Genomic DNA, 27178 nt, shown 5'->3' on the forward strand with positions numbered 1-27178 from the left:
GTACGGTGGGATTCGAAATGGTCAGTGATCTGTTTGTTAACTTGTCTTTCAAAGACTTTTGAAAGGCAGGGCAGGATCGATATAGGTCTGTAACAGTTTGGGTCTAGAATGTCAGAGGGAGGAGCTTTCCAATCTTTAGGGATCTCAGACGATACGAAATAGAGGTTGAACAGGCTAGTAATATGGGTTGCAACAATGGCGGCGGATAATTTTAGGAAGAGCGGGTCCAGTTGCTGCGGAGGATGCAGAGCTGTTGGCCAGGGCAGGGGTAGCCAGGTGGAAAGCATTGCCAGCCGTAGAAAAGTACTTCTTGAAATTCACGATTATCTTAGATTTATCGGTGGTGACAGTGTTTCCTCGCCTTAGTGCAGTGGGCAGCTGGGAGGAGGTGTTCTTATTCTCCATGGACTTTAGTGTCCCAAAAGTTTTTGGAATTTGTGCTATATGATGTACATTTAAGTTTGAAAAAGCTAGCCTTTGCTTTCCTAACTGACTGTGTATATTGGTTCCTGACTTCCCTGAAAAGTTGCATATCGCGGGGGCTATTTGATGCTAATACAGATTGCCACAGGATGTTTTTGTGCTGGTCAAGGGCAGTCAAGTCTGGAGTGAACCAAGGGCAATATCTGTTCTTAGTTCTATATGTTTTTGAATGGGGCGTGCTTATTTAAGATGGTGAGGAAAGCACTTTTAAAGAGACACCAGGCGTCCTCTACTGACGGGATGAGGTCAATATCCTTCCAGGGTACCCGGGCCAGGTCGATTAGAAAGGTACCGTGTTATTGACCTCATCCCGCCATCCCTAAATCTGTGAACACGGGCACCCTCATAGATATCATCCTGACCAACCTGCCCTCTAAATACACCTCTGCTGTCTTCAACCAGGATCTCAGTGATCACTGCCTCATTGCCTGTGTCCGTAATGGGTCCGCGGTCAAACGACCACTCCTCATTACTGTCAAACACTTCCTAAAACACTTAAGCGAGCAGGACTGAGGGCTTGTAGGCCTGTTGTAAGGCCAGACATCACCGGCAACAATGTCGCCTATGGGCACAAACCCACCGTCGCTGAACCAGACAGGACTGGCAAAAAGTGCTCTTCACTGACAAGTTGCGGTTTTGTCTCACCAGGGGTGATGGTCGGATTCGCGTTTATCGTTGAAGGAATGAGCGTTACACCGAGGCCTGTACTCTGGAGCAGGATTGATTTGGAGGTGGAGGGTCCGTCATGGTCTGGAGCTGTGTGTCACAGCATCATCGGACTGAGCTTGTTGTCATTGGAGGCAATCTCAACGCTGTGCGTTACAGGGAAGACATCCTCCTCCCTCATGTGGTACCCTTCCTGCAGGCTCATCCTGACATGACCCTCCAGCATGACAATGCCACCAGCCATACTGCTTGTTCTGTGTGTGATTTCCTGCGAGACAGGAATGTCAGTGTTCTGCCATGGCCAGCGGAGAGCCTGGATCTCAATCCCATTGAGCACATCTGGGACCTGTTGGATCTGAGGGTTAGGGCCATTCCCCCCAGAAATGTCTGGGAACTTGCAGGTGCCTTGGTGGAAGAGTGGGATAACATCTCACAGCAAGAACTGGCAAATCTGGTGCAGTCCATGAGTAGGAGATGCACTGCAGTACTTAATTACTTTTGATTTTGACCCCCCCTTTGTTCAGGGACACATTATTCCATTTCTGTTAGTCACATGTCTGTGGAACTTGTTCAGTTTATGTCTGTTGTTGAATCTTGTTATGTTCATACAAATATTTACACGTTAAGTTTGCTGAAAATAAACGCAGTTGACAGTGAGAGGACATTTATTTTTTTGCTGAGTTTATATTATATATATATATATATATATATATATATATATATATATAATATGACAAAACACACATCACGACAAAAGAGACAACATAACAATATATATAAAGAGGGACCTAAGACAACAACATAGCAAGGCAGCAAACATGACAACACAGCATAGTGACGTTGGCTAGCTAATGTCGCGATCAGGTATTAGTCAGAACTAGGGAACTCTGACACTTCCGACTTACTAACTGGGTGTAGTAATTCACATGGAATGTTCAACGAGTCAGCAATTTGGTCATTTCCAAATATCCTAGTTCCAACTAGTATTTGAACGCAGCATAGAAACCAATTGGGTGTATTAACGTAATAGGTAGAAACACGTCATCGAGTCTAACGATTGTCTCGGGCCAAACTACGCATGTGCATGCCGTCAAATCAAAGGCACTCCTTCCATTTTAAGTTGTTTTTGACGAAAATAAAAACGCGTCAGTTCATCACTTTCACGAGGTTGGAGGAATAACATGTTAAAGTACGTAAAACACTGGCTCGAATCTAGGTTGTGCCTTTAGATTTCGAGAAAATGAACAACTAAGGAAGATTTGTTCACTGCAAACATCTCACGATGTTGCGCCTCTGGGTTAAGAATCTCTGTGATTTTAGCCTGACGACACACTCAATTATTTCGCTGGGTTTATGCCGCGTTCATATAAAGTTGGAACTAGGAAACTCTGACATTTCTGACTTCCTGAATCGTTGAACGCGGCACGTGGATAACATCTGAACACGGCATAATGTCCGTGGGCGTGGCGTAGTGTTTGGCCGGAGCAAGGAGTCTATTCTGGATAGCCAGGCAAATACAATCTTGCGTTTCTCAGACTAGTGGATTCGATCAGTGCTCGGCATTGCTGTAGCTTGCACCTTTTTAGCCACCGAAATAGACTAGACAGTAGAAGCCAAACCTGCTTTATTTGATGCTTTAGCAAACACAGTCGGTTTTGTGTGATAATGGGTGTGGAAATTGAAACAATATCCCCAGGAGATGGTGAGTTTTTTTGCTACATTTTGGCGTCTGTTTATATTTTGGATTGTTGTGCAGCATATGCTTATTCATTTAGCGATTACGAAATTGTGGGAAATGCAGTATTATCATATACTGTGGTAACGTTTTACGGATTTACAGCCGTTGCAAAGTAGTTAGTTACAATTTCACTAGGCCTACACACTCCACAACATGTATTTCTCAAGCCTTCGAAATGTTCTTCGCTCTCTGTACTGTCCATGTTATCAGGGATCCTTGGGGCGTCCCTATCAGATTTGAGGTTGACATTTTTTTAAATGGTTTTTGGCTGGGTTAGGGTTTAGGGTAGTGACGTCCCATCCCGGATTGCACTGACCCTTTCGATCAGCACATTCAGATCAATCTCGATCTAGAACTCTGCATTTATAGCCAGCCGGCTTTCTTCTCAGAACAGCTCCTGGAATTCCTGCTTTTTGTCGGTAATAATTCTCAGTTGAAGTAGGTTAGATTATTCCGCTATTATACAGCCAGCAAACTGCATAGCTACATTTGTGTATGTTTTTAGCTAAAGCAATAAGATGTTACAGCTAATGATTTGATGTGACAACATCAAAACGAATCATGTCATGGCTAGGACACATCCTATTATTACAATGTCTGCCATACCACCAATACCACGACGGAATACCTCATAGGATATCACTGCTCTGTGGTAAAGCAAGTTTTTCCCAGCAGACACACAACCTACAATACACCACATGCTTACACTCTGACAAAGTCTTGTTCTCCCTTTAGTCTGTGGCTACTTGCATCCTCTCACTTTTTCCTTCTATAATTTGAGACACATTCCACACGCTCAGATCTTCATGTCTCTGGGACAATAATAACCCGTAATAACCAGTTGATGAACACATTAGGATTGAATAGTTTGGAAATAGGTCAACTGTACAAGGATAAGGGTTAAGCTTTCCTGGCTCAGACAGAACAACACAGACAGACTTAATCCAGACAGGCATTGTTAATCTATTAGCTCCTCCTTACTCCATTAGGCTGCAGGGTGTAAAAAGTTGCACACACACACACACACGAGACTACAATCTACCCACTATTGTTTGTTTTCTTTTCAACAGCAAGGACTTTCCCAAAGAAGGGCCAGACGTGTGTTGTCCATTATACAGGTAAAGAGTGTGTGACAGAGCATCTGGTTGGGAAATTAATGTTTTATTTATTAATTTAAAAAAATACGAGGTGGGCCATTCTATGTCTCATGGTCGTCTCCCAGACAACCAGGTCAGACAGGAAACGGGAAGTAAATGTCAACATTCTGTCTGGGTGATTACACGTTTATTACACGTTTATAACGTGTATATGACCTGTATATGACCTGTGTGTGTGTGTGTGCCAGTTTTATGTGCCAGTTGTCACTTTGAAGACATGGCTTGAACTCTACAACAAGTGAAGTTTAATACGCTGTTAATGTTTGGTGGTGATGCATTTAAAGCTCAACACTTTGCTATTATGTTGAGTGATTGATTGCTGTTTGGTTTATTGTTGCCCAGAAGGCAGTGAGTGAGAGCGGTAGTAATGAAGACGTAGTTCCTGGCCCTGTTCCTTCTGAGTTTAGTTTTTTGCAGGTCAGTGCAGTAGTTTAGAGGGAGTGAGAGCGATAAAAAGAGAGAGGTAAAGAGAGCGAGAGAGAGAGCGAGAGAGAGAGAGAGACACATAGCAGCAGGATGTAGGGGTGCTGATAAATATAAATCATTTTGCCAAAATTATGCTATTCATTTTTTGCGGGGCCAATATCTTCATTCAAAGACTCAATCATGGACACTCTTACTGACATTTGTGTCTGCTTTGTGTGATGTATTGTTGTCTCTACTTTCTTGCCCTTTATGCTGTTGTCTGGGACCAATAATGTTTGTACCATGTTTTGTACTGCTACCATGTTGTGTTGCTACCATGTTGTTGTCATGTTGTGTTGCTACCATGTTATGTTGTCGTCTTAGGTCTCTCTTTGTGTAGTGTTGTGTTGTCTCTCTTGTCGTGATGTGTGTTTTGTTCTTTATTTATATATTTTAAATTTTTAATCCCAGCCCCCGTCCCCGCAGGAGGCCTTTTGTCTTTTGGTAGGCCGTCATTGTAAATAAGAATGTGTTCTTAACTGACTAGTTAAATAGTTAAATAAAGGTAAAATAAACAATTATATTACTCCTGTCTGAACAGACATACAGTGCATTCAGAAAGTATTCAGACCCCTTCCCTTCTTCCACATTTTATTCTAAAATTGATTTTTTTTTTAAATCCCCCTTATCAATCTACACACAATACCCCATAATGACAAAGCGAAAACAGGTTTTTAGAAATTTGAGCAAATATATTCAAAATAAAAGACAGATACCTTATTTACATAAGTATTCAGACCCTTTGCAATGAGACTCGAACATTGAGCTCAGGTGCCCCCTGTTTCCATTGGTGATCCTTGAGATGTTTCTACAACTTGATTGGTGTCCACCAGTGGAAAATTAAATTGATTGGACATGATTTGGAAAGGCATACACCTGTCTATATAAATCAAATTGATTTATATAGCCCTTCTTACATCAGCTGATATCTCAAAGTGCTGTACAGAAACCCAGCCTAAAACCCCAAACAGCAAGCAATGCAGGAGTAGAAACACAGTGGCTAGGAAAAACTCCCTAGAAAGGCCAAAACCTAGGAAGAAACCTAGAGAGGAACCAGGCTATGAGGGGTGGCCAGTCCTCTTCTGGCTGTGCCGGGTGGAGATTATAACAGAACATGGCCAAGATATTCTAATGTTTATAAATGACCAGCATGGTCAAATAATAATCACAGTAGTTGTTGAGGGTTTAACAAGTCAGCACCTCAGGAGTAAATGTCAGTTGGCTTTTCGTAGCCGATCATTAAGAGTATCTCTACCGCTCCTGCTGTCTCTAGAGAGTTGAAAACAGCAGGTCTGGGACAGGTAGCACTTCCCGTGAACAGGTCAGGGTTCCATAGCCGCAGGCAGAACAGTTGAAACTGGAGCAGCAGCACGGCCAGGGGGACTGGGGACAGCAAGGAGTCGTCATGCCAGGTAGTCCTGAGGCATGGTCCTAGGGCTCAGGTCCTCTGAGAGAGAGAGAAAGAAAGAGAGAATTAGAGAGAGCATACTTAAATTCACACAGGACACCGGATAAGACAGGAGAAGTACTCCAGATATAACAGATTGACCCTAGCCCCCGACACATAAACTACTGCAGCATAAATACTGGAGGCTGAGACAGGAGAGGTCAGGAGACACTGTGGCATCATCCGATGATCCAACCAGACAGGGCCAAACAGGCAGGATATAACCCCACCCACTTTGCCAAAGCACAGCCCCCACACCACTAGAGGGATATCTTCAACCACCAACTTACCACCCTGAGACAAGGCAGAGTATAGCCCACAAAGATCTCCGCCACGGCACAACCCAAGGGGGGGGGGGGTGGCGCCAACCCAGACGGGAAGATCATGTCAGTGACTCAACCCAGTGCATGTCAGAGCAAAAAGCACAGTGCATGTCAGAGCAGAAATCAAGCAATGAGGTTGAAGGAATTGTCTATAGAGCTCAGAGACAGGATTGCGTCGAGGCACAGGTCTGGGTAAGGGTACCAAAACATTTATGCAGCATTGAAGGTCCCCAAAAACACATGGGCCTCCATCATTCTTAAATGGAAGTAGTTTGGAACCACCAACACTCTTCCTAGAGCTGGCCGCCCGGCCAAGCTGAGCAATCGGAAGAGAAGAGCGGTTCTTGGTCAGGGAGGTGACCAAGAACCCGATGGTCACTCTGACAGAGCTCCAGAGCTCCTCTGTGGAGATGATTGTCCTTCTGGAAGGTTCTCCCATCTCGGGTGCACTCCACCAATCAGGCCTTTATGTTAGAGTGGCCAGAAAGACACCACTCCTCAGTAAAAGACACATGACAGCCCACTTGGAGTTTGTCAAAAGGCACCTAAAGTCTCTCAGACCATGATAAATAAGATTCTCTGGTCTGATGAAACCAAGATTGAACTCTATGGCCTGAATGCCAAGCTTCATGTCTGGAGGAAACTTGGCACCATCCCTACGGTGAAGCATGGTGGTGGCAGCTTCATGCTGTGGGGAAGTTTTTCAGATGCAGGGACTGAGAGACTAGTCAGGATCGAGGGAAAGAGGAACGTACAGCGAGATCCTTGATTAAAACCTGCTCCAGAGCGCTCAGGACCAATGACACTAAGCACACAGCCAAGACAACGCTGGAGTGGCTTCGGGACAAGTCTCTGAATGTCCTTGAATGGCCCAGCCAGAGCCCGGACATGAACCCAATCGAACATCTCTGGAGTGACCTGAAAATAGCTGTGCAGTGACGCTCCCCATCGAACCTGACAGAGCTTGAGAGGGTCGGCAGAGAAGAATGGGAGAAACTCCCAAAATACAGGTGTGCCAAGCTTGTAGCGTCATACCCAAGAAGACTCGAGGCTGTAATTGCTGCAAATGGTGCGTCAACAAAGTACTGATTAAAGGATCTGAATACTTATGTAAATGTGATATTTCAGTTTTTTTTACTTTTAATACATTTGCAAAAATGTCTAAAAACCTGTTTTTCCTTTGTCATTGCGGGGTATTGTATGTAGATTGATGAGTAAACAAAATATTTAATCAATTTTAGCTATAACGTAACAAAATGTGGAAAAAGTCAAGGGGTCTGAATACTTTCCGAATGCACTGTAAATAAAATCGTTCTAAATACTCCACCAGAGAGCATAATTTAGCTACAGAGGATCAATCGCTTCTAAAAAAATAGCTGTGGATTAAGTTTTATCACAAGTACTTACAGTCGGGAAGCCCGCAATTTGGTCAAAACGTGCCAAATATAAAACGGTATGTTGAGTTGCGGCCATAGATGTAATCCATAGAAGGACTTTGGAACCTCTAACCCTGGCACTTTGACTGTTAAACTAATGGGAACACTAGCAAAAGCTGCCAGTCCTGACTGGAATGGGAACTGCCTTCTATGGATTATATTTGGTTGCATCTGTCAGTTTGCCTTTCACAAATGTCTAAATACAATCGCGAGGAAAAACATTAGGCCAACTGTTTGAAAAGCAAAGGCCTACTGCTGAAAGGAAAATACTAATCTTTCCGTAGAACCTAACACACTTTTGAGCGATTCTTGAGATATTGGCATGAGCGCATCTGTCATCACCGGGACAAGTGACTGGGAATATGAATTTACTGGTCATCCATATGCATTGGGTACTTAACCCATTAGGGCGTCCACCCAGTTTACATACTTGTAGTATGTACAAGAAGAAGAAGAGTGGAGGCTGTTATATCAGCAAAGGGGGGACCAACTCCTTATTAATGCCATTGATATTGGAATGAGAGGTTCGACAAGCAGGTGTCCACTTACTTTTGGTAATGTGGTGTATAAGAGAATGAGCAAATATAAATTGCCTTTAGAAAGTATTCAGACCCAATGACAAACATTGGCAGTAGAATGGCCTTACTGAAGAGCTCAGTGACTTTCAACGTGGCACCGTCGTAGGATGCCACCTTTCCAACAGGTCAGTTCGTCAAATTTCTGCCCTACTAGAGCTGCCCGGTCAACAGTAAGTGCCACATTATTTTGAAGTGGAAACGTCTAGGAGCAACAATGGCTCAGCTGCGAAGTGGTAGGCCACACTTACTTACAGAACGTTACCGCTGAAGCGCATAGCACGTAAAAAAAAATTGTCCTCGGTTGCAACACTCACTACTGAGTTCCTAACTGCCTCTGGAAGCAACGTCAGCACAAGAACTGCTCATCGGGAGATTCATTAAATTGGTTTCCATGGCCGAGCAGCTGCACACAAGTCTAAGATCACCATGCACAATGTCAAGCATCCCTTGGAGTGGTGTAAAGCTTGCTGACATTGGTCTCTGGAGCAGTGGAAACGTGTTCTCTGGAGTGATGAATCACGCTATATCATCTGGCAGTTAGACGGACAAATCTGGGTTTGGCGTATGCCAGGAGAAGGCTACCTGCCTGAATGCATAGTGCCAACTGTAAAGTTTGGTGGAGGATAAATAATGGTCTGGGGCTGTTTTTCATAGTTCGGACTAGGCCCTTTCGTTCCAGTGAAGGGAAATCTTAACGCTACAGCATACAATGACATTCTAGATGATTCTGTGCTTCCAACTTTGTGGAAACAGTTTGAGGGGGGGGGGGGGGGGGGGGGGGCTTTCTTGTTTCAACATGACAATACTCCTTTGTATGAAGCGAGGTCCAAATAGAAGTGGTTTGTCGAGATCAGTGTGGAAGAACTTGATTGGCCTGCACAGAACCCTGACCTCAACCCCAACAAACACTCCGACCGTGAGCCAGGCATAATCGGCCAACATCAGTGCCCGACCTCACTAATACTCTTGTGGCTGAATGGAAGCAAGTCCCTGCAGCAACGTTCCAACATCTAGTGGAAAGCCTTCCCAGAAGAGTGGAGGCTGTTCTATCAGCAAAGGGGGGACCAACTCCATATTAATGCCATTGATTTTGGAATGAGAGGTTCGACAAGCAGGTGTCCACTTACTTTTGGTCATGTGGTGTATAAGAGAATGAGCAAATATAAATAGCTTTTTAGAAAGTATTCAGACCCATTGACTTATTCCACATTTTTCTACAGGCTGAATTCCAAATGGATTAAATGAATAAAACATCTCACCTCTACACATAATACACCATAATGACAATGTGAAAACAGGATTTTTGAAACTTTAGCAAATGTATTGAAAATGAAATACAGAAATATCTCATTTACATAAGTATTCACTTCCCTGAGTCAATACATGTTAGAATCATCTTTGTCAGCTGTGAGTCTTTCTGGGTAAGAGCTTTGCACACCTGGAATGTACAATATATATGCACAACTCTGTCGAGTTGGTAGTTGATCATTGGTAGACAGCCATTTTCTAGTCTTGCCATATATTTTCATGACGATTTAAGTCAAAACGCTGACTATACCACTCAGGAACATTCAATGTCGTCTTGGTAAGCAACTCCAGTGGATATTTTGCCTTTGGTGTTTAGTTGTCTTTCTGAAAGGTGAATTTGTCACCCAGTGTCTGTTGGAAAGCAGACTGAACCAGGTTTTTCTCTAGGATTTTGCCTGTGCTAAGCTCTATTCCATTTATTTTTATTCTAAAACAACTCCCTAATCCTTGCCGATGATAAGCATTCCCATATCATGATGCAGCCACCAGCACGCTTGAAAATATAAAGAGTGGCACTCAATGATGTGTTGTGTTGGATTTACCACAATCATAACGCTTTGTATTCAGGACATAAAGTTAATTTCTTTGTCACATTTTTTGCAGCTTTACTTTCATGCCTTATTGCAAACAGGATGCATGTTTTGGAATATTTTTTATTCTATACAGGATTCCTTTTCACTCTGTCATTTAGGTTCATATTGTGGAGTAACTACAATGTTGTTGAACCATCCTCAGTTTTCTCCTATCACAGCTATCCAACTCTGTAACAAAAATTATGTTGAGAGCGAGCTCCTGATTTATTTCCCCTTCTGGTTTATAAAATGAGATAAACACTCATATCTAAAAATAATTCAAGACAACAAAAAATAAAAAAATAATTTCAATCAGAATATGAAAAAAATAACCCAGAGCTAGCTTCACAACAAAAGTCTAGCCGGCAAGCTAGAAAAATCGAGCTAGAACAAACCTAGCAAGGGGAGTTAATACAACTACATTAAATGATCAAACTGAGGGAGTAAACCAGAAAGGAGCACGGACTCTACACATATCGAGAATTTAAAAAAAAGAAGAACGTTCTTCACTCTTTGCTGTTTTTTGAGCTGTTAGAGCTAGCTAGCAGCAGACAAACAAAAACGGGTTCCTTGGCATCGTTGCAGCAGCGATCGAATGGTTAAAAACCACATACATTTCCCTCTGTCACCCTACTTCAATGAAGAGAGTTTTTCCATTCTAGAGTGGGAGATTAGTAGGGTTGGGCGGTATCCAGATTTTCATATCATCATACCGTCTTTCTCTCACCCCGGGATTTACGGTATTACCGGTTTAGTACACAAGGGGGCACCAAAAAATTGCATGGAGACTGCTAGCTAAATATGCTAACGATCACAAACGAAAATAAATTAATTGCAAAGACAGGCAATCCAGCTCAAAGTTATACATCTATAGGAGCTACCGAAATGTCATTTTTGTTGAGTTTGGAAGTTCACAAACTAATGTGAACGAGAGACATTGTGTAAATGATGCAAGTTTGACACAAGGTTTTGACATTACTGGCTCTCCAGCAGCATGCTGTGTCTGTCTGGAGTCGCTAGGGCAATGGCCTGCCTGCTCTGCTCGGAGAAGACTGAGGTGGAGCAGACGGGCTGAGAACGGAGAGGATTAAAAAAATGCAAGGAAATCAAGATAGCAGTGGCAGTTGGTCAAATAACTCATCCAAAGGGCTTTGGCTTCTCAAACGCAGCAGAAAGCTAACACTTTATGATGCCTTGTTACCTTATTAATTCAGCCACTTACTTAGATAGCAAGTTAAACTTGGGGGTCTTGTTTACTCAGAATTCTTAATTTTTCACGCGGGAATATGCATTGGGTACTTAACCCAATGCATATTTCTATGGGGTTGAGATCTGGAGACTGGCTAGGCCACTCCAGGACCTTGAAATGCTCCTTACGAAGCCACTCCTTCGTTGCCAGGGTGGTGTGTTTGGGATCATTGTCATGCTGAAAGACCCAGCCACGTTTCATCTTCAATGCCCTTGCTGATGGAAGGAGGTTTTCGTTGATTACTTCAAACCAAGCTGCTTACCTATTGCAGATTCAGTCTTCCCAGCCTGGTGCAGGTCTACAATTTTGTTTCTGGTGTCCTTTGACAGCTCTTTGGTCTTGGCCATAGGGGAGTTTGGAGTGTGACTGTTGTGGACAGGTGTCTTTTATACTGATAACAAGTTCAAACAGGTGCCATTAATACAGGTAACGAGTGGAGGACAGAGGAGCCTCTTAAAGAAGAAGTTACAGGTCTGTGAGAGCCAGAAATCTTGCTTGTTTGTAGGTGACCAAATACTTATTTTCCACCATAATTTGCAAATAAATTCATTAAAAATCCTACAATGTGATTTTCTGGATTTTGTTTTCTCATTTTGTCTGTCATAGTTGAAGTGTACCTATGATGGAAATTACAGGCCTCATCTTTTTAAGTGGGAGAACTTGCACAATTGGTGGCTGACTAATTACTTTTTTGCCCCACTGTACAAGACATAATAAATCCTTGAATCAGTGGTCAAAGACGATCAGAATCCTGTGGATATCCCAATTACAGAACAAGAATTATTGAAAAAACAATGCACTCTACAACTCAAAAAGGCCTGTGGTGCCGATGGTATTTTAGATGATCAATTATACAGACCTACATTATCCTCACTGCAGGTATTTTCCCCCGATATTTGGAACCAAGGATTGATCACACCAATCTATAACAATGTACCATACATTTGACCCACATAATTAAGAGAAACTTGGGGATAATTCTCTGCAGTATCATAAATAGCAGACCACTTCATTTCCTTGACGAACACAACGTCCTGAGCAGAAGCCAGATTGGATTTTTACAGAATTACTGCATAACAGACCACATTTATACCCTCAACTCTAATTGACAAACAAGTCAACCAAAGCAAAGACGTAATCTACTGATGTTTTGTAGACTTCAAAAAAGCATTTGATTCAATTTGGCACAAATGTATATTTTTGTAAAGTAAATAAAAGTGGCATTGGAGGGAAAACATATGACGTTATTAAATCAATATACACAAAAAAACAAATGTGTGGTTAAAATTGGCAACAAGCAAACATACTTATTCTCATCAGGGATGTGGAGTGAAACAGGGCTGCTCAATTAGTCCAACACTTTAACATCTACATTGATGAATTGGCAAAAACATTAGAAGAATCGGCAGCACCTGGCCTCACCCTACACAACACTGAAATCAAGTGGCTGCTGCATGCAGTTGACCTGGTGCTGCTGTCCCCTACTAAGGAGGAGTTAACAGCAGCACCTAGATTATCTGCACAGGTTCTGTCAGAATTGCCCCCCCCCCCAAAAAAACAGAATATAAAAGAGGTCTGGAAATCAGAATCACAAATATAAATGTTATTTTTGACACCGTAGTATTACAACACACCAACAACTACATGTGTCAAGGATTAAATATCAGCAACACAGGTAGCTTTCGTATGGCTGTGAACGAGCATAGAGACAAAGCAAGAAGAATTAAAGGAACATTTAAATTAGAATCTGTCTCAAAATGTTCCAGTCGGTTAAAGAACCAATTCCTCTATATGGCAGTGAAGTATGGGGTCCACTCTCTAATAATGAATTTACCAAATGGGGACAAACATCCAATGCAAAAAAATTTATTGCAAGTGCAAAGAAAAACTCAAAACAAATAATGCATGTAGAGTAGAATTGGACCGATTACCCCCCCCACCCCCTCTCCTTATTCGAGTTGGAAGGAAAAAAAGAGACATCAAATTGTACAACCATCTCAAAACAAGCGACCCTGAAACATTTTATCACACAGCCCCACAATGTCAAGAGGTGAAACAAGAGAAGAGTCCCCTCAGCCATCTGGTTCTGAGGCTCAGTCCACTAACCCAAACTAACCCCATAGAGCCTCAGGACAGAACTCAGAAAGTCTGGCCCAACCAAATCATCACAAAGCAAAGATTTTTTTTAAATCACTTATTGGAAAGACACCACAAAAAAATAAAAATCAATGCTATTTGGCTATAAACAGACAGGACATGGTGGCAGACTATCTGACCGCTGTGGCTGATAGAAAACCGAGGAAAAAACTAACTAGGTACAGACTCTGTGAGCATTTTGGCTATAGAAACCGGTCATCACAGGCAAGCCTGGCTGCCCAGAGAGGACAGGCTGTGTACACTCTGCCCACAGGGAGAGGTAGAGACAGAGCTGCGATCCCTATTACACCAGGGATTCCCAGACTTGGTCCTCGGGACCCGAAAGGGGTGCATGTTTTGGTTTTGGTTTCTAGCTGTGTAGTGTTTGGGCAAAAAACTAAAGGTGCACCCCTTGGGATCCCCAGGACTGAGTTTTGGAAATGCTGCTTACACTGTGACAAATTATCATTCAGTACAAAGAATTTGAAACTATGAAAGATTAAGAAATATATATATATATATATATATATATATATATATTTACTGGGTGAAAAGCCAAACTGTGTAGTTTTGGCAGCCAAATACTGTATGTGGTCTCCTGCCACAAGCTGAAATGCAATATAATGTCAAAATGTTTATACCATGTGGCTTTTCAGTCATGTTGACTAGCCTATTACTATTTATTTTGCTATTATTATTATCATTAATATTGTTTCTGTTAATGGTACTACCATTTCCACTAATACTACTATTATTGATGCCTTATTGCTGTTGGTCCCACCATTGTTGTTATATGTGTACTTTGACAATGTAAGTCATTTAACTTGCCATGTCAAAGTCTACTGAATTGAATTGCGCGTGCGAGAGAGAGAGGGGAGATAGAGAGAGAGACTGAAAAAGAAAGACGGAGAGAGAGAATGCAGACTTTGCATTCGTGCTCCAGTAATAGGGTCAACTCCCCTGCAGACAACACAGCGGCACCGCAGGTCTTTATATAGAGTACTGCAGGAGACCAGGCCTGAGCACAGCAGTATCTCTCTCAGTCTATCTCCGTCTCTATCTATCTCGGTCGCTCTCGTTCTCTCCTCATAGCCGCAGGAAGATGTTTTGAGTTGGTGGTGCATTGCATTCTTCTACACTGAATGTATAAAACATTAGAATCACCTTCTTAATATTGAGTTGCACCCCCTTTTGCCCTCAGAACAGCATTTATTCGTCGGGGCATGGACTCTACAACGTGTCAAGCGTTCCACATGGATGCTGGCCCATGTTGACTACAATGCTTCCCACAGTTGTGTCAAGTTGGCTGGATGTCCTTTGGGTGGTGGACCATTTTTGATACACACGGGAAACTGTTGAGCGTGAAAAACCCAGCAGCGTTGCAGTTTTTGACACACTCAAACTGATGCGCCTGGCACTTAAATAGTTTTGCCTTGCCCATTCACCCTCTAGCTGGCACACATACACAATCCATGTCTCAGTTGTCTCAAGATGTGGCCCTCACCAACTGGCTATCTGGCCCATAGAGTCTAAAGGGCTATGCACTTTATGATGCACAAGCCATCTCTGAACTTTGTACACAAAATAGATGTACTACACTGCATTTGCACTCTGTTCATCTCCCTGCATTTGAGATATATTTATATATATTCATACTGATACTGTACATTTGCACATCAACTGCCGGCAGGCAGTAGGTGAGTAATGGGCAAGAGGCCATGTTATCCATCAGGGCCCAGCCCTCATTGATTTTGGATTTTGATTTGACACAGCCCAGCAGGAGTTGGGATTGCCTTCCAGACAGGGAGATTGAACAGAATACTGATCAGAGTGAGAACCATAGTGCAGTACGGTTAAATATAACTCACGGACTAGTAGTCCTAGCCTTCACTTATTCCTCTGAACACTTTAAAGTCTTGTGTATAATTATTAGAATGATATTTTCATTACTGCACGGGATGGCATGGTCCTATTAAACCCAGCACTACAGTACTGTAGTTTATTAGCCAACTCAATCAAAGTAGATATAGCAACTTACGAAGAGCACGGCTGAATGCCACACTCTGACTCCCAGCAGTGCTTCTTTCTCATGTATTTGAATGATTAGGCCTATTGAGAGATGGTGCTGTGGGAGTATATAGCAGCAGATACTGTGCTAATTAATACTACAGTATAGCAACATGCTGCCTACACCATGACATTAAAGCCGCAGGTCTATATCGGAGCTGTCTCATTACCTGTAACACCACTAAGTGACAAGGATACTGATGTATGAACAACGAAGCACAAGCATATATTTTTCCGTCGACATATAAAGATGAGAGTGGGCGACGATCACCTGCACGCCGGATATGGCCTATGGGAGCCACAGGTCACCCCCCCCCCCCCTCCCAAAACTGTCTTTCAAAGATAATTGGTAAAAATCCAAATAACTTCACAGATCTTCATTGTAAAGGGTTTAAACACTGTTTCCCATGCTTGTTCAATGAACCATAAACAATTACTGAACATGCATCTGTGGAATGGTTGTTAAGACACTAACAGCTTACAGATGGTAGGCAATTAAGGTCACAGTTATGAAAACTTAGGACACTAAAGAGGCCTTTCTACTGACTGAAAAACACCAGAAGAAAGATGCCCAGGGTCCCTGCTCATCTGCGTAAACATGCCTTAGGCATGCTGCAAGGAGGCATTAGGACTACAGATGTGGCCAGGGCAATACATTGCGATGTCCATACTATGAGACGCCTAAGACAGCGCTACAGGGAGACAGGACGGACAGCTGATCGTCCTCACAGTGGCAGACCATGTGTAACAACACCTGCACAGGATCGGTACATTCGAACATCACACCTGCGGGACAGGTACAGGATGGCAACAACAACTGCCCGAGTTACACCAGGAACGTACAATCCCTCCATCAGTGCTCAGACTGTCTGCAATAGGCTGAGAGAGGCTGGACTGAGGACTTGTAGGCCTGTTGTAAGGCAGGTCCTCACCAGACATCACCGGCAACAAAGTCACCTATTGGCACAAACCCACCGTCGCTGGACCAGGCAGGACTGGCAAAAAGTGCTCTTCACTGACGAGTCGCGGTTTTGTCTCACCAGGGGTGATGGTCGGATTCGCGTTTATCGTCGAAGGAATGAGCTCTAACGCACAGAGAGACCACGAAGTAGGACCATCGATTTGGAGGTGGATGGTCCATCATGGTCTGGGGCGGTGTGTCATAGCATCATCGGACTGAGCTTGTTGTCATTGCAGGCAATCTCAACGCTGTGCTTTACAGGGAAGACATCCTCCTCCCTCACGTGGTACCCTTTCTGCAGGCTCATCTTAACATCCAGCATGACAAGACCACCAGCCATACTGCTCGTTCTGTGCGTGATTTCCTGCAAGACAGGAATGCCCGTGTTCTGCCATGGCCAGCAAAGAGCCCGGATCTCAATCCCATTGAGCACGTCTGGGACCTGTTGGATCGGAGGGTGAGGGCTAGGGCCATTCCCCCAAGAAATTTCCCGGGAACTTGAAGGTGCCTTGGTGGAAGAGTTGGGTAACATCTCACAGCAAGAACTGGCAAATCTGGTGCAATCCACGAGGAGGAGATGCACTGCAGTACTTAATGCAGCTGGTGGCCACACCAGATACTGACTGTTACTTTTGATTTTGACCCCCCCCTTTGTTCAGGGACACATTATTCAATTTCTGTTAGTCACATGTCTGTTGAACTTGTTCAGTTTATGTCTCAGTTGTTGAATCTTATGTTCATACAAATATTTACTCATGTTATGTTTGCTGATAATAAATGCAGTTGACAGTTTCTTTTTTTTGCCCAGTTTACTTGTTCACAGCCCCATGATGTGCCAACATGTCTATAAAAGCATGTTGCAGACAGATAGCGTACGTGTGCTATCTCCTTACATCTCTGGGCCCCAGGGGACGAGAGGCTTGTCTGTGTGACGTGTGGTCTGAGACACAGATACAGAAAACAGAGTATAAATAGCCTAGCTGGGCTGGATAGCCTGAGACTGAGCCCCTCTGAGACCCCATACTACTCAAGAGGGCCTGGGGGCCAATATTGAAATGGTGCCCTATTCTCTATATAGTGCACTACATTTAGTCAGAACCCTATTTGGCAACCCTGTGTGGCTCTGCCTAAAGTATAGAGCACTATATGGGGAATAGGGTGCCGTTTTGGGCACACATAGGTCTTCCCTGGGTATTTTAACCCCCAACCCAAACAGAGAACTCGGGATTTAGCCGGCCCAGTTTGTCATGCTTTCTACACTGTCTACTAGTCACTTATCGCCTGCCTGATATCCAAGAGGGTCTGGAACTGTGCTGCAGTAACAGGGAAGAAGAACCCTGTTTTATTTTCATACGACCCCAACCTGACTCTACCAAGATGAGGTGGGCTCTCTGCATTTTGTTGCAGGAAGATAAATTATTGGACAGGCTTTATTTTATTAAAAGTGAAACAGACTGGGAATATTATGTAGAGTTTGTCAGATAGGGTGGGCTTTACTTTACCAAGCTGCTTATATACACTAAATATACAAAACAAACATTAACAAACATTAAGAACACTTGCTCTTTCCATGACAGACTGACCAGGTGAAAGCTATGATCCCCCTTATTGTTAAATCCACTTCAATCAGTGTAGATGAAGGGGAGGAGACAGGTTAAAGAAGGATTTTATACCCTTGGGGCAATTGAGACATGGATTGTGTATGTGTGCCACTCAGAGGGTGAATGGGCAAGACAAAATATTGAAGTGCCTTTTGAACGGGGTATGGTAGCATGTGCCAGGCGCACCAGTTTGTGTCAAGAACTGCAACGCTGCTGGGTTTTTCACGCTCAACAGTTTCCCGTGTGTATCAAGAATGGGGTGCAACTCAATATTAGGAAGGTGCTCTTAATGTTTGGTATACTAATGTTGGATATACCGGTAGACATAGGTTAAGTTGTGTTTTTGAAACACAGCCAACTTTTCACCTATTCAGCAAAGGAGTCTTAATAATTGAATTCTAAGAACCTCTTTACTTTGTAACTGGCCATATCATTGCTGCTTGGGGGAACTATGACCTGTATTGCATTAATGATGGGGTAAAAAATAGATAGTTACATTACAGGATAATATGTTTGTTCTAGTTTCCTTTACCTCCACCAAAACGGCAGTATTTTTCCTTCATAGCGTGTTCTCCATCTTCTTTTCAACAGGGAGACAAATTTGTTTCCAAAAGTTTTATTTACACGACTGATCAAAACTCATTTTCAATCTCTTGTCCCTCTGCAGCGGACATAAGGTGAGCAATATGTTTGGAACATTGAATGGCAATAAAATCACAGTATCGAATCGCAATACATATCGTATCGTGATAAATCATATAGTGAGGCCCCTAGCAATTCCCAGCCTGCATATGAAATAAACATCCCCTAGCCCTGTTTCACTGTGTTTAAAAAATGTTTTTTTTTGAAGATATATATGTGACCTAATGTTTCCATCTTCAGGAGCACTTTCACTGTGCCTGTAACCAGTCTGGCCAGGGGAGAAACAGTATTAACAGATGGTAATCACGGTGTGGTCTGTGGACCCATCGGCTTGGACCTCTGCCCAGTGACCCCACAGGCAGGGATTCTTGGAAGCTTGCGGTCCTACTAAGTTTAGGGGGAGTGAAAGAGGAGAAGCAGCCAGTACTGTACAAGACTCCCATCTCTTTGGGTGAACCCGTCTCCTGACTGACTGGTAGTTTTATTGTCAACTATTTACGCTGCTGTTATGTCTGTCTAATGTGATGGTGGCAGAAATGAATCATGTTATTTGACTAAAACTTGGAAACGATGGTAGACGCACATTAGCGATAATTTTACGAGACGTGACAAGTTCTTGTCATGGGTTTTGTTGCAGTTTTTTTTTTCACCCAGCAAGATTTGCTGCGTGGAGCAACAGGGTTCATGTTTGCTGTGACATTTAATACCGTGGGACAGGTGAGATTGGATCGGTCCAACCATGGCTGCTTCTGGAACAGTCTAGTCTACCTTTCTGCAGGGGTTATTATAGTCCCGTATGTCTGCTTAATGTTGACATCAACACTTCTTCAATTTACTGTAGGGGTAGGAAAAATCCTACATTTATCATGACTGGGTTTCTAATGATTTCTGACAGCGCAAACAGGCACATTCTCACATGGCTTCAGCCACATTGCCCTGGATTATTGTCATTAGGACTTTGTCTCAGTAATACTCGTGTCAGTATTCTACCACGGCCTGTGAAAGGTAAAATGGTTGTTCTTCACGCACACAGTGTAACTTTCTTAGCATGCCTGAATGGACAGATTTTCAAGTGCACATTCATTGTTGTGCCACTACTGTTTCTCCCTGTCTGTCTCTCTGTCTGTTTCCCCTGTGGTCTAGATGCAGGCTAGACATGGCCTAGTTAACCGTCAGAGATAATCCAGAGGAAGAATTAGGCCACTGCCTCATATTTCACATTCCCTTTGTTCATTTGGATCATTAAAAGGAGCCCAGGACCTGGATAAGGAAGCCCAGTGGAATTACTCCTGTTTTTGTGCCAGCCCCGTTATCAGAATCCGCCTTTCCCGAAGCCTTTGATGTATGAATTTGGAATGCTATGATTCCGAGGCATTCAAGACTGTATTTCTTGCAGCAGAGGGGAAGGATTTCCTGACCTCATGCGTTCTGTTTGTTATGTTTTAGTTTGTTTTGAGGGGAAATGTTTGAATGACTGGAATGGAATTGATCTGTGTGGAAATATATACTTGTGTAGGCCTTGTTTTGTGTTCAAATGATTCCACAAGCACACTCGCGTGTACACAGTTGTACTCATATAAAGCAGGATACATGAATAAACAAGAACTTTCAAACACCTACCGTAACCTAGGAAGATCATTGAGTCAAGTGTTTGTGTGATTCCTCTGCCAGGTATGCTGCAGAATGGCAAGAAGTTTGACTCTTCTCGAGACAGAAACAAGCCCTTCAAGTTCAAGATCGGGCGACAGGAAGTCATCAAGGGCTGGGAGGAAGGAATCGCACAGGTGAGATGGCATTGTCTTACAGCAGATAGTGCCACTGCATCTCTGTACTCATGATATTTTATGTTAATATTGCAACACATGATAAGCGAGTGTTGACAATTCCTCTACCTGTTTTCTTCCTCCCTGTGTCTCCCCCAGATGAGCGTGGGCCAGCGGGCGAAGATCACCTGCACGCCGGATATGGCCTATGGAGCCACAGGTCACCCCGGTGTCATTCCCCCCAACGCCACCCTCATCTTTGATGTTGAGCTCCTTAAGCTGGAGTGAGTGACCCCTCTCTGGGGTCAGGGGTGAAAGGTCAACTGAGGCCTAAAAGGTCACTCACTACCTTCCCTTTGAGGGGGTAACACTGCTCCATACCATCGACCAATGCTCCTTTTGAGTTTTAGCTTCTTCAACTTCTCACCAGTTAAAGGATCTACTGCTTTGTTGCCAACTTTGTGTCATTGTAGATGGCTGCTGTCTGCCGCTAAACTGATTTTAGACCTTTCACACACTGATGATACCATAGTTTGGCTTCCTCTTTGTTTTAATGTTTTGAATGTCCATGAGCATTGTTTTTATTTTTCTAAATGTTTCCCTTTCATTTTAGGTTGTACATTTTCTTTAATCTCTGTGTATGACAAAGAAACATCCGATGAATGCCGTAATATTTTACAATGGAAAGTCACTGCCTTACTGTTTTTCAAAGTTCAAATAAGGTGTAACAGTACAACACTCTGTATTTCAGGGTTCCTCTACTCCGGTTGGGAGAGCTACTGGGAATGGCTTTTGTTCCAGCCTAGTACAAATGCAGATTGAAGGTGTGTTCGTGCTGGTCTGGATCAAAAGTCTACACACTCCAGTAGCTCTCCAGGACCAGAGTTGGAGAACCCTGTCGTATCTTGCCTGGGCATTACCAAACACTTGTCTGCATTGCCACTTTTGATAAAGGTCTGTCCTGCTGAAAGCTTTAATGGTCAGGAGTTTTCCTTAACCATGAGACCTCCCTAAGTAACATCATGTAACACTCTAAAACTAGGGCTACAACTAGGGCCTGCAATTGTTCCTGGTCAGGTCACATGGTGATGAAAAACCCCTGCCCTGCATTAAGGATAACTGATGTTTATGTGTTTAGTACATTTTGTATCCCTGGTAAACATTTACTGCAAAAATGCCACATATGAACAAATGAAGGACATCAGAAACCCAAATCTACTGTACAGTACTACTCTTAAAACCTATGAATACTATGACTGTTTAATCAATCAACTCTTAATAAAAATTGTGAAAAATGTATTTATTGAAAATCTGTAAACTTGAGTTGTGTGTGTTGAAGATCGAGAGTTGATTAGATTAATAACATTCAGACAATAATCAAACTCTCCTTCGCAAATAAGCAATCACACTGGTAAAAATAAGCATTTCAAACGTTTCAATCCAACTGGGAGAAAAAAATGCGAAGGAACAATGTCATCTTCTGGAGACATAGCGATAGTACATACTTTACACTTTCGACGAATACTTATATAGAGCGGAAGTAATACATCTCATCACTAAACAAATATCTTTGCTTCCTTTTTACGCCCTGTGTAATAGGGCGGAGTTTAACCAGCGGTGCTAGCTTGTGATTGGTCGATTACTAATGTTATGAAATATTATTGGCTGGACAGACATACGCCTTTACAGCAACGCCACTGAGAACGTAAGAAAACAAGGTCAGAATGTATACTTACAAAATTATTTGTCATTTCTGAACTGTGAGAAAACTACCCTTCTGTAATAATGTTAGCCCTTCTGTAATAATGTCTTGCAGCCCATTTTACATTTGGGTTTAAAATAAACTACATCAAAGATGTGATGTTTATATGCCAGGGCATTACTAGCTAGCTTGCTAACGGGTGCGTAACCAACATGCAGCGAACCTTACTGTCGTCCTAGTAGCCGCTGCAATGACTTGGGTGTTTTGTTTATGCGATATTGACGTGACCGTAGCAGTTGGCTCCTCAATAAACGTGTATCGTATGGTACCACTGTTTATCGTACATCGTGAATATGGCGTTAGCTTAACCGGGCGTTCAAACGGGGTTGCAATTAAATGAATGGCCCTACAGCTAATGGTTACCGACTGGCACATTGTTATTGGCGTTTTCAATACAATTCGGTTAGTTTAGAGTTTCCTATTGGTAGATTCTAACAACGTGTTTCCAAGTCGGAAATGTCACTTTCCGAGTTGTCTTGCACGCGGAATGTGTGGAATTCCCCTGGTCAGATGTTGGCCTGCATTAACAAATGCAGTGCATTGTCATCAACTATGTAATCGACTGACAGATTGCTATAACATATGACGTGGTTAGCTGATACGTAAAATACCTATGCAGGCGTTGTAAGATCTGACAGGCGTCAGCAACGCCAATGATGTATAGAAATCATTGGCCCGGGAAGAAGAATGTGGCCACTATGTTAGCATCAACATCCGGGTAATTGCCTACTCCAACATCCGGGGAATTGTATACTGTTCTTGTCAAGCTTAGATTGACATGGTCAAGGCCAAATAATATTTGAGAAAAGCTGAAAATCACTTTGAGCAGTAATAATTCTCAAAAGCAGTGACAGCCTCTGTTCCTTGTGTAAGGGGTTCTCAAACTTTTTGGGGCCGGGGACCCCTTTTGTGACAACAAATTAACCCGTCCCAGAGCACAACTCGAGTGAGCTAAAAATGGCATACAAAGACTTTTACTATGACTTTGGCAGTGCATGGCCGGACGAACCAAGTCTCTGGTATAGGTCTTCCTGGTAAGGAACACTTTAAAGGAAAAGGAGAGAAAAGTTTTCAAGTTAATTTCCTGTAGTGTTGTCACGATACCAGCTATAGCACGTAATATTTTACACACAGCAGGTTTTTTATAGGACATAAGAGTTTAGTCTGCTTTGTGTTTTCCTTTTTGCCATGAAAATGAAAAGGTATTGTTGTATTGCAATACTGGTGACAACCCTATTGTCCTGTAATTCGACATATTTTGTTGCGTGGTCAGAGAGAAGTTTTGTTGTTGCAGCTTTAAAGCTACTATCCAGCAATATGCCCAAATTGTAGATTAATAATATCAAATTGTATGGTATTACACACAATTTATTCCACAGAGCCCTTGGTCAAAATGTGTTTAATCTGTTGTTGTCAGTAATATAAATAATAATACAAATTTTATTTTTGGATCTTGGTTGCGGACCCCACTTTGAGAACCGCTGAGTTGTAGCGAACTCTGATTGCACCATTATATACAAACGTGGCACTGTTTTGTTAATTTCAGACACTAAATCAAAAAAGGTCTGTTGTATTCTATAAACTCTATGGTGTTTTAATGTAATTGATAAATCGGGTAGAAAATGCCGTTTCGCCACTGGACAGTTCTCCCCACCTGCTCTAAGCCGAAGCTCGCTCCACCCCCCCCCCCCCCCCAAGCATTTTTTACAATCAGCCCCATTACTCCTGCAGGTGGCAGAGATGGATTGTGTAACGTCTTTGGCTTGATTTTGTTAGAAAGGGAAGAAATTGTGTGTGTGTGTGTGTGTATATATATATATATATATATATATATATATATATATATATATATATATATATATATATATATATATATATATATATAATCACCATACATATATATAATCACCATACATATTAAATATATACATACTGCATATCATAGGTGACCTGGAAAGTATATTTTTGTTGGGCGTTGGCTAAATAAGGTCTAGTGTACAGAACATTGTGTACGATACGCAGTGAGTTAACGTAGCAATGTGGTTTTTCACTTAAAATGAACACCAAACCAAAACCATTGATTTCAAAGTTTAACAATCTATTTACACTGACAATTTACTGACAATTTATTTTTGAACAAAAACACATTTTCTGGAAGAACTGTGCAGATGCCGTGTTTGGTAACATAATTTCTGTATAATCTCCCTCTGTTTTTTTTATGTGACCACTTTTCCCAAAAACTCTTAAATATCTGCTCCGAATTAAGATACAAACATGCTTGCAGAAAGAATGGGTGTCAGCTATGATGTGACACTGAACTGTACGACACAGAAATGCATGTCACAGGTAGAAATATGCAAAATGATTCTACACACTCGCCATTATTGTAATGAGCTCCGCCACCAAACAAGACCGAAGTTTGTCGGTCTGGACTAAACCAAATCTGATCCTATCACATACGTCTATGTTTCACGAGTTTGGACATTAAAGTACATCTCAGTAGAGTGTAGTTCAGTACATTATAGTGTACACCACTCTAGTTTCTCTACTGTGTACTGTATTGAACTGTACTCCACTCTATTCTACTGTACAGGACTATACTATATATAGTCTACTTTACTGTACTCTATTCTACTACAAAGTACTGAACCGTACTCTACTTTTCTTTACTGTACTGTACTGTGCTATACAAACGTTTGAAACAAACATCTAGGATTTGGAGGGAGAGGGAGAACAGTAGCAGGTGAGAGAACGCTAACTATGATTTCGATTTCCTTTGTAGCCAATTCAATTGCAATAATTCTGTTACACATTTTTGGGTTATTCTGTTATCAATTTGGTAACTCGTAAGCAAACATTTATATCAGTAAAAACACAAACTAATTGGTAGGTCTACGTTTACTTGTTACTTGTGTGAACTTTCGTTATCCTCCCTCCTCATGAGGGAGAGAAAGTAGAAAATATTTTGGATATGTGGTTGATTTTGAATGATTTTTTTTTATTTACAGAAGGCAAATCATTTCTCCAAAATGAAATATAAGTGTTGATGTTAGTTGGCAGGGGTCTTTACCTAAACAAGATTTTTATGTATTTCTAATACCTGTTTTGTAAGACCCCTCTTCCGTCTGTTATTTATGCCTAATTCTTAAGATGGAAAAAAATTGAAAATGTATCTATCTATACCTTCATTTCTCAAAAATATAAACTCTTATGAACTTCACTGTTGCTCTGCAATTACCATTATCATAGTCCAATGGACATGTAATGTTGGCTCACACCAGAGTTTAGGAGCGGAGTGTGCAAGGCTGGGCAGGGATGTGTATTTTTTATTGTTTTTCTGTAGGTAGGCCTAAAATATTTTAGTTAAAATAACCCTATCAAAGCGGAAAGCTCATCAAAAGAGGTCATATTCCAAGCCTATTGGGCCAAAATCAATTATGGCCCATTGTATAGAGATAATAGAATGAAAGTGATCGAACGAGAGATCAATTTTTTTGGATTATAAATACTTTGCTACAATGACACATTTCACAGGATTACCCACCTCGTTCCTTTCTGTTAGCATGTGTGCATCGTAAGTAGGCCCACAGCATCATGCTTTTGGATACCTGTCTTTTCAGATTCCACAATGATTCTTTAGTTGTGGACACTACCGTACATCACCACACTCCCTCTCTTGCTCTTGGTCCTCCTCATCTTTGTAAGTTACCTTGACCTTTTACCCGTGTGTTTTATCCATTTCTTTATGAAAATATTTAGCATACTAGATGACAGTAGCTGAAGCAAGGGGCTATAGAGCGCACAAGTAGACTACAAATGTATGCTGGGCCTGTCGTGCCCTGGGCTTGTGAAGTGAGCACTACTGGAGAAAAATGCACATAAGTATTCAGACCCTTTGCTATGAGACTCCAAATCAAACTCGGGTGCATCCTGTTTCCATGGATCATCCTTGAGATGTTTCTACAACTTGATTGGAGTCCAGCTGTGGTAAATTCAATTGATTGGACATGATTTGGAAAGGCACACACCTGTCTATATAAGGTCCCACAGTTGACACTGCATGTCAGAGCAAAAATCAAGCTGTGAGGTCGAAGGAATTATCTGTAGATCTCTGAGATAGGATTGTGTCGAGGCACAGATCTGGGGAAGGGTACCAAAACATTTCTGCAGCTTTGAAGGTCCCCAAAAACATTCTTAAATGGAAGAAGTTTGGAACCAACAAGACTCGCCTTAGATTTTTTTTGGTTTTTGCTATGTCATTATTGTGTGTAGATTGACGAGGGGAAAAAAACAATTGAATCCATTTTAGAATAAGGCTGTAACGTAAAAAATGTGGAAAAAGTCAAGGGGTTTGAATACTTTCTGAATGCACTGTAGATGCCCCAGTCTACATTAGAACCCATGACTGGCCAGCCAGTCTGTCTCCATAGTTACTCATCCAAGAACCCTCACTATGACCACACTATCCTCTTAGGATTGTTCGCATACAACGCATCACAAGGCACTGTGTATGGTTCCGGCTCCGCAATCTCCCTCATTTACTTGTCTCGTCTCACACACCACCCTCCATCCATCCTCTCTCCATTGGGGCGTATGCTGAAATGTTTCTGAAATAATTTTACAGATTTGGTAACAGAATTTCACATTTTAATCACTTAATAATTCATAAACAAATGTATACCATTAAAAACGTACCATAACTAGTTGATAGGCCTACCTTTTACTTGTTACTTATGTTAACTCATGAGGGAGAGAAATTAGAAAACATTTTAAAGATGTGTTTTTTTTTTGGTAACAGAACTTACAGAAGGCAGATTTAATTTT

General features: G+C 42.1%; 2 protein-coding genes across 6 annotated transcripts in view; both read left to right on the forward strand.

The window, feature by feature from the left end:
• Window positions 1-2250: 2250 nt before the first annotated feature.
• On the forward strand, window positions 2251-21902 carry fkbp1b (FKBP prolyl isomerase 1B). Of its 2 annotated transcripts, none has more exons than XM_036985430.1 (4): window positions 2251-2338; window positions 3958-4005; window positions 20501-20613; window positions 20752-21902. In XM_036985430.1, the coding sequence occupies exons 3-4, from the start codon at window positions 20503-20505 to the stop codon at window positions 20878-20880; spliced, it is 240 nt and encodes a 79-aa protein (XP_036841325.1). In that variant the 5' UTR covers window positions 2251-2338; window positions 3958-4005; window positions 20501-20502; the 3' UTR covers window positions 20881-21902. The 2 variants fall into 2 exon arrangements, with proteins under 2 accessions (XP_036841325.1, XP_021468210.1); XM_021612535.2 differs by lacking the exon at window positions 2251-2338 and adding an exon at window positions 2568-2851.
• A 329-nt stretch (window positions 21903-22231) lies between these two features.
• The window catches only part of mut (methylmalonyl CoA mutase), a 39018-nt gene continuing 34071 nt past the window's right edge, over window positions 22232-27178 (forward strand). The window contains exon 1 of one of the 4 annotated variants that reach the window (XM_021612530.2): window positions 22232-22310. Coding sequence is in view for 1 of the 4 variants with exons in the window: in XM_021612529.2 (XP_021468204.1) it covers window positions 23312-23388 (77 nt within the window). In the remaining 3 variants the exon portion in view is untranslated. Of the gene's footprint in view, window positions 22311-23097; window positions 23389-25979; window positions 26055-27178 lie in introns of those variants that run through there. The other 3 variants (XM_021612532.2, XM_021612529.2, XM_021612531.1) reach the window with 3 other exon arrangements.

This window comes from Oncorhynchus mykiss, chromosome 8 (genome assembly GCF_013265735.2).
Source record: "Oncorhynchus mykiss isolate Arlee chromosome 8, USDA_OmykA_1.1, whole genome shotgun sequence".
NCBI classification, from domain to species: Eukaryota; Metazoa; Chordata; class Actinopteri; order Salmoniformes; family Salmonidae; genus Oncorhynchus; species Oncorhynchus mykiss.

Bases quoted from the DNA above. Each gene is read 5' to 3' on its own strand.
- fkbp1b (XM_021612535.2), top strand. From the start codon at position 2,815: ATGGGTGTGGAAATTGAAACAATATCCCCAGGAGATG. The intron at 2,852-3,957 runs GTGAGTTTTTTT...TCTTTTCAACAG, and splicing joins AACAATATCCCCAGGAGATG to CAAGGACTTTCCCAAAGAAG. The intron at 20,614-20,751 runs GTGAGATGGCAT...TGTCTCCCCCAG, and splicing joins GGGAGGAAGGAATCGCACAG to ATGAGCGTGGGCCAGCGGGC.